Source organism: Magallana gigas, chromosome 2, assembly GCF_963853765.1.
Source record: "Magallana gigas chromosome 2, xbMagGiga1.1, whole genome shotgun sequence".
Classification (NCBI taxonomy): Eukaryota; Metazoa; Mollusca; class Bivalvia; order Ostreida; family Ostreidae; genus Magallana; species Magallana gigas.
The window spans coordinates 5695611-5703914 of NC_088854.1; the positions used below are offsets into that span (position 1 = coordinate 5695611).

At 32.5% G+C, this 8304-nt stretch overlaps 1 protein-coding gene across 2 annotated transcripts; it reads right to left on the reverse strand.

Moving 5' to 3' along the window:
- Window positions 1–8295, reverse strand: LOC117681676 (prohibitin-2). 2 transcript variants are annotated; one of them, XM_034447189.2, is made up of 8 exons: window positions 8172–8295; window positions 6196–6312; window positions 5401–5534; window positions 2146–2278; window positions 1601–1740; window positions 1385–1459; window positions 910–1031; window positions 1–786 (listed from the first exon to the last, which is right to left on the reverse strand). In XM_034447189.2, the coding sequence occupies exons 2-8, from the start codon at window positions 6299–6301 to the stop codon at window positions 591–593; spliced, it is 906 nt and encodes a 301-aa protein (XP_034303080.1). In that variant the 5' UTR covers window positions 6302–6312; window positions 8172–8295; the 3' UTR covers window positions 1–590. The 2 variants fall into 2 exon arrangements, with proteins under 2 accessions (XP_034303080.1, XP_034303081.1); XM_034447190.2 differs by lacking the exon at window positions 8172–8295 and adding an exon at window positions 7203–7344.
- Between the last annotated feature and the right edge of the window lie 9 nt (window positions 8296–8304).

Genomic DNA, 8304 nt, shown 5'->3' on the forward strand with positions numbered 1-8304 from the left:
TTTTATAAAAATGTAAAAATATTTTCTATCAATAATAAGATATACACTTTATAATACTACATTCATAGACATTTGTACAGCTCATATTGTAAGCTCAGATGAATTTTTTTACTAATTTGTAATAATCAAAAGATCAAAATTCTTATTTGAAATTCATAGATTCATGGATATTGGCACATTCTTTTACCGGTAATTTATGAGGCAAACCTGAATCAACCTTTGCAATCCATTTAAACACAGAGACAGTCATAACTATTAGATAAAGTTTGATAAAGTTTCCTTAATGAATAGAGTCTACAAAATTATCAATATCAATATTTTTTGTTTTAACAAAATGAAAGGTCTAAGGTTACAATTGGATACCTTAACATGAAATACTGGGAGATCATTAAATTTCATCAAGACCAATTTCCATGGGAACAAAGTTTTTAAGATTTAATTGTATGATTAACAAATGAATACTGTATTTAATAATTCGTTGAGGATGTATGTGGATGAAGGAGATCCACATATCCACAAAAATTGAGCTGCGGTGAATTTTAATGATTCCACAGTAAATGATACTGAGCAATTTTGGAAGTTTTAAGTATCTAATTATAGGACGACTTGGCCGGACTCTGTAGTCCAATGTAGACTGGGTTCTTAGCATCAGCAATCACTCGCACCCCAAGGTACGAGATGAAACCCTCTACTGTGAATCCAAGGCCCGAGGCCTCGATGATCTGCTTGTAAGCTTCAGCCTCCTTCTGATATTGAGTCAAGATCGCTTCAGCTTCAGTTTTGGCCCTGAATTAAAATATTGTTTATTTTACAAACGATTCCATCAATCAGAGAATTCTAACACCCAGTGTCAATTTTTTTTGTTCTTTTTAGAATGATCCAAGGTTATTATCACAGGTGTATAAATACCTATTGCTGAGAATCCTTGCATCTGATTCTGCTTTGTCTTTTATGATTTCCGCCTGAGTTTCTGCTTCTCGTTTTTCTGTTTCCGCCTCTGTCAGTAACCTAGGCCTCTCATTTAGTGCTACCTATAAGAATGATTATGGTATTTCTGAGTGTTAAGATGACATGCTGTATGAGACATGAACATTCAGATAATCAATACTTCAGATGTTGAAGCAGCCACAGGTAGGAGACAGCTACATGGACTCTGGACTATGGCTTGAGACGTTACAAGAAATGAGGCCAACACAGTCAATAAAAAAATCAGATCCTAATAATATGTCGCCTCAAAGCAACATAACATGCATTGGGAGCACTAAGGATCTGAGATCTGCTTTTGACCAGATTGAAGGCTAGGAGAACATAGTATCTAAATGCATCGTGTTTCAATGAGAGTTACATCCCTTGTCCCATAAAAAATATAATAAACAGAAGGTACCTGAATGTCCTCCCTAGCTCGCTCCTTACTCCTGATGGCACTCTCATATTCAGCGGGCCTTTCAATGTTGCTAACCTGTAAAGGACAAAAAATCAACCCGGCTGTTCTTTAAGTGAAGTTGACTCCACAGTTAATCAATATTTTTATTGGAGAAATTAGCAATTTAAAAATCTTTGAACCACTATAAGTTAGTCAAAAGAATATTAAAAGCCCCACCTGTAAGTCTGTGATGTCCGCGTACAGGAGGTCATATCTCTCAATGATCTTAGTGCGGACAAACTCCTGGAATTCGGCTCTCTGACTCTGGAACTGTGAAGTGTTGAAGTAGCTGCATGCCTCGTGGAGAGCTGCCTCACCTTAAATAATCAAAAAGCCAAATAAATGTAGTCATTATAACCCGAAAAATATATAAGAGTTTCCTGAAAATGCGTTTGAATTTACAAGTACCTTAAATCTTATTTTTCTTACATTGCACACATGTATTGGTAAATAAAACTAGATCTAAAGTTCATCATCAACCTATTTTTTTTTTCAAATATTATACTAGTGCTAAGTGGAGTAGAGATGTAAAAATTTCAATGACCCATGGAATAATGCATATTGTACAACCTTCCCTCATATTAAAGCATTTCAATGAGAAGGTGCATTCAGTTGTAATATTAAATGCTATATTACTTGTTAAATATAGAATATTCAACCTTTATTAAAAGAGAAGTATACATTATACTCCGTTTTCTTACTGGCTGTTCTAGTCAACAAACCTGCATAAGTGAGGACCTTCTTGTAGCCTGTGAAGTTCCTGAAGTTTAAAATCACCGTGCGTAAATTGGCCGAGCGAACTTTGTACTGGTAAGTCACATCCAGTTTGATCTGCACACCATCTTTATTAAGGCACTAAAGATAGCAAGTCAAATATGCAAGTAAAAGTACACCATCTTGGTTAAGGCACTAAAGATAGCAAGTCAACTATAAAAGTAAAAGTACTTTTTACATTCAAATTATATTTTCAACTGTCATACCTCAACATTAACAATTTGAGTTCATTTGAGAAAAATATATATAGTAAATATGATTAATTATATAAAAGTAACTATGGTATTCAACATTTATTTCTAGTACGGTATATACAGGCAATTAAAGGAAGATTATGATAAGATGCAATATGTGTCTTTCAAAGATATTTATACATGTATAAACATTTTTTTCATTGTCTCCATAATTTTTTCCACTTAAAAGAATATGCTGTCCTTTTGCCCAAGGATAATTTGTACCAATTTAAGGTTGAAATTCATCTCTTTATATTAGTTCAGTAGTGATTCTTCATCATTAATAGAAAATTAAAAATAAACTAGACCTATTTTTGTCTCCAACAAAAAGGAAGGGCTTTTCGACAGCCCTTAAAACCCCTTATTTAAATTTATCATATTTTCTCTCTTAATCTGTATATTAAAAATAAAAAAATATCATGAGCATATACCCACACGTTAACATTTAAGAAATTAAATGCCCAAAGAAAGACAACTTCAGAATTTGTTATCCAACTATATCGTTTGTTTCCTGAAATAAAAGTTCTAAAAATTCATATATAAGAAAGTACTCATTTAAGATTCAAGAGTTTTGGTATGCCAAAAGCTCTAATGCTAATCATTCATTGAGCAAAGCGAGATAACTCGTGAATTTTAATTTTTTTTAAATGTGATAAAGTTATCATTTTCAGGCCTTTAAAACCCCTATAAAGAGTCAAAAAGTGGCCCTTTGTACCATAATTTTTAAATTGTACTCTTTAATCTAAACTAATAACTGAAAAGAGTTTGAAAATTGGATGAGTAATAAAAAAGTTACAGCTAAAGGGCTGTTCTTAATACGGACCCCTTCAGGTCCCTTATTTTTCGGAAATTTTTTCCTTAGACCTTTTCCGGTCCACGCATTTAGTCCCTCATTACAAGTACAAAATATAAAAATATTTGCTTAAAAACTCTTTGAGAAAACGTTACATGCGTGAATTCAATTTAACATAGAAACTCCCATAGACAATTTTCATCGGCTCATAAAACCGGAAGTACTCGATACCATCTAATGAAACTTTGAATATATCTTAATTACGTCTATTTAAACAATATCTATCCTAATCATTTATTGAGCAAAGCGAGATAACTCTTGAAATTGAATTGTGATAAAGTTATCATTTTCAGGCCCTTAAAATCCCTATAAGGAGTCAAAAAGTGCCCCCTCGGACCATATTTTTTAAATTGTACTCTTTATTCTGAACTATTAACCGAAAAGATTTTGAAAATCGGATAAACAATAAAAAAGTTACAGCAAAAGGACTGTTTTTAATATTGACCCCTTCAGATCCCTTATTTTTTAGAATTTTTTTCCCAGGACCTTTTCCGGTCTGGGCATTAGGTCCCTAATTGCAAATACAAAATATAAAAATATTTGCTTGAAAACTCTTTGAGAAAACGTTACATGCGTGAATTCAATTTAACATGGAAACTCCCATAGACAATATTCATCGGCACATAAAACGAAGTACTCAATACTATTCAATGAAACTTGAAATATACCTTAATTACTTCTATTTGAACAACATGTAAACGTCTTATAACATTCCTAAGCTTTTCTGAGTTTTTTATTTTTTCATCCCCCCTTTTCTCAAGTTTGAGGCCTAAAATCTCAAAACTGATAAGAGATAGAAACTCGCCGCAACTTTACTTTTTAAACAACTCGACATGGTTGATCTAACTCTAAAATTACAATGAATTTTCTTTAAAAATAAAAACAATATATTGATTCATTTAATTTCTACTATTTTGCTTGTGTAAACCGGAAGTACCGGAACCGGAAATCTAAAACCTTACATACTGGTGACATTTAAAAATGCTATAAGACTAATGTAAAGTTATTTCCGAAATCCTTTCCGTTTTAAAAAAATCGCTGACGGAAATTCTGTCGAGAAAAAGAAAAATAATAATAAAACATCAGAATAACAATAGGTCTTTTCGACCGAAAGTCGAAAAGCCCTAATTAATCACACTAGATGCCATTGCCTATGACCCAAGTAAAGAAAAATCAGTTTATCCTTCGTGTCAAATTTCTTGGGTAAATGAGTAGAATAAGCTGTCAAATAAGAAATGCAGATAAACAAGGAAATCTAAATTATATGGAAGAGGTATCTTTTCCCCATTCAGTACACGATACCTTCTGATAGAGATTTATCTGGGCTACAGGGAACTTAATGAGGTATTGGACACCCGCATTTTGTAAATAAACAATAAAATTAAGTAAAATTAAGTAAACTTTAACTTTATATATTCAATCATCACTATATTAGTGTGGAATCATTTTTATTCATAAAGGTCAATTTTCCTGGGTAGCCAAAATTTTCCTGGTTCATGGGGATGTAATTTCATAAGTAACAAGTTCGATTTAATTTTAATACATAGTAAACAAATGTTTGTATATTAGTTCATAGGGATGTAAATTCGGGGGCAAGAGTTACCCACAAAAGCCACAAAAATTGGTCTCCCATGAACAATGATGATTCCACAGTATTTGGCATTTGGCTGGTTATAGCATGCTCTTGTAATGTAAAGTACATGGGCTCAGCTTCTGCTGGGTTTTTATATCTATTATCTTATTATGAATTTCAAAATGCATTCTATGACCAAATACTGTAACAGTTTATGTTTTGAATATTATGTACTTTCATACCATCCTGGTGACTTCCTCTTAAAGTTTCCCTGTGTTTAGTAAAGTATCGAGTACGTATTTACAGCATAAGTTAAAAGCAAATACATGTCTTTTTTGTGCATAAAAAATCGAATTTTACTGAGTGAACTTAAATGATACATATGTCAACTTCACAAAAAAACACTTGTTTCTATGGATTGACCAACTGTAATGCTTCCTTCAAGTGTGTAAAACATTACTGTATGTTCAAAACTGAAACCTATAATTAACAAAACATTATGTGGTTGGGACTAATATTTGCTGTTTTCTGAACAATAACACACCCTTTGGGAGAATTCCAGTGACTTGTAGACACTAGGGAAAATGATGAATTCAAACCCTGGCGGTCCGTTATGTAGGCCTTCCCTCAGAGTGGAGTCCCCAAGGTCCTTGTTGATGGTGTCATATTTAATTCCAACTGTAAAACAGAGTCATCAACTGTCATCTCTCTGACATCTTTGCTCACAAAGGGTTCAATATCCTCTCCTCTCCAACATAGGAGAAGATTGAGAGGATGGATAGTAAATCACCAAGGATGAATCTCTGAACACTATCTATTTTACCTGTTATAACTTGTACAACTTGCATGTATCCATAAACAGTGTCATTCAAACTGTCAAATCATAAACTTTCATAATTGGTACCTGGTACTTACTTGAAAATATTCTTAAAGGGGAATAACTTCTAATATTCTATGTTAATCAGAAATTGATGAATATTGAGTTCTTCCCCTTTACGATATCAAATGGTAAAATGCGGCAGGATTTGAAACAACATCATTGCACTCTTCAAACTAAATACTATTTTTTATATCTTACATTTATGTCACTTATCAAATATGATTTCAAATTCCCAACATGTTTAATTTCAATGTTATTTTTCACACCTGAATGTGTACAGGCAAATTAGAATAATTTGAAATTAAATGAAATCTAGAAAACAGTTTGAAAGTGGATGACAGATGAACAATATGTTACCTTTATATTTTCAAATTAAATTTAAATACATACAAATTGTAAATTTAGAATTTTTGCTTTCTGTAGAGAATATAAATGATACTGACAACTATAGCCACTTACTCTCATCAGAGGCCAGTTTCTTCAAAGATGTGGCGATCAGAGATATTGTCATAATGACAAGTGCCCCGATCACAACCAGAACTACAATACACTTCTTGTCAGCCATGCTGCTGCTCCCTGTAAAAATAAAAAGTGATTATCTAACATTATGTCTACAACATCAAACTTCCATTGCATAAATGTTCCATGCAATGGATGATGTGGTAGCAGATCTTTGAGTGTTGGGGGGGGGGGGGTGTCCACAAGAAAAGTCAAATAAATAGAAGGATGATTCATTCCAATCTATGTCACAGATTTCTTTCCAAAACTGTAAAAAACAATCAGAATTATTTATTGAAAGCTGAAATCAAAAACATTACAAATTGCTCTTCTCAAAGATGAGATAAAAGGTTCTTTGGATAAATGAAGTCAACTGTGTTATCAATTGCGAATCATAAATCTGTTTATCATTTTTGATGTTTCTAAATGGTAGTAACTGTTACAGTAATTTATTTTTATAAATATAAAAAAACAATTACGACAGGAAATGTAATTGTCTCTTCCATTTCATCTCCTTTTATCTATATAAACAAGTCTTAAGCATGTTAAACAATAGCTGTATTAACGTAATCCACCCAAAATATTTATTCAAATGAAAACATCAATTCAGGTACAAAAAACAGGGAGTGACACATTGTTGCAGCTACTATAACATCATTACTGTTTAGTTTTTTACAACATGAGACAGAGCAAGACTGCGATGTAACTTAGCTCACCTCTTAAAAATTAAGTAGAAATGTGAATAGTTTTACATTCCATTGAACAATTGGTGAAAATTAGATAAAGTTTAGGAATAATGAATCATTCATTGAATGTTATGAGGTGGTCAAATACAGGTGTGGTTAAAACTATCATAAAGCCTTTCGGGCTTAATTGGATTTGATCATCCCCAACCTTATTAAACCACCTCATAATACTCAAAGAATGATCGATTCCTTATTTCTTAATTCAAAAGCAAACAAACTTACATTAACTCAGACGTATCTCACTGGTTAACAATATAAAAGTTTACTAGCTTTGAAAGAGGAAGCTAAATCAACTGTACCAGAGGGAAGTCCCTCCTTGAGAACACAAGGTAACAGCGATGAGCTTATATAGATATGAAGTTTGTAAAATCAAGACTGTATTCATCTTCGCTAGCCTAGGGTAGAGGAACAGAGTGGATCGTAAACCCTTGACTAGCAAAGATGGACTGAATATCATGAGGAAATAACACTTACATCCAATCCTTTTTCACAATGTGTAGCCATTAAAACATGTAGTTTAAAATTTCTAACAATTAAATATATGAAAACTAATAAAAATCAAGGTCAAATTTAACGCTCTAGAAACAACTTATTTATTACTCATATTTATGAAATTTGGCATTCTGATTCATTTCCATTCATATGGTAGAATTAGGTTGACATTAATAACATGTCATGTGTAAGGTTTAAATCTATTGTTTGGGGTAAACTAAAAACTATAACCTCTGGACAAAAATAAAGTACAGGAAGTTCTTAGATTTAGACAATGTATTAAAACACCATCAATGGCTCAAAGTCAAGCTCTTATAAGAAAACAGAGGAGCAAAGGTATATACCGTAGTAGTATGACTGAATAGTTAAGGGTGTGGTTAGGCGGGTTCTTTCACCATGTTCACTGTTGCAGTTACATGTATCAGATCAATTCAATATTCGAAATACTACCGAATCCTACCTTTAGCAAAGCTGGGTCAGAGAAACCTAATAAGTCTAAAATATACCTTCCTTAAACTGTCTCTTTTAGTTCAGTTCTATAGGATAGAGATTAACGTTAGCTGGTTTTTTCTGTATACACTATACACGAGGTTGCAAACATCTTTAGAAATCTTGTTTTACTTACAACAATTTTATAGTTTTATCATGTTATTGAAAAGGTAATTTTCATTTTACACTGAATGAACATATAGAGCATACCTGTAATGCCTCAGCTTTTGCTGAACGATTTCGCAATTTCTGTTCTGTTTGTTTAGGTGTTTATATTGAAATGTATATTGTTAGAAATCAAACATGGTCAGATACGAGATTTCCGGAAAACAAGGTTCTTGGG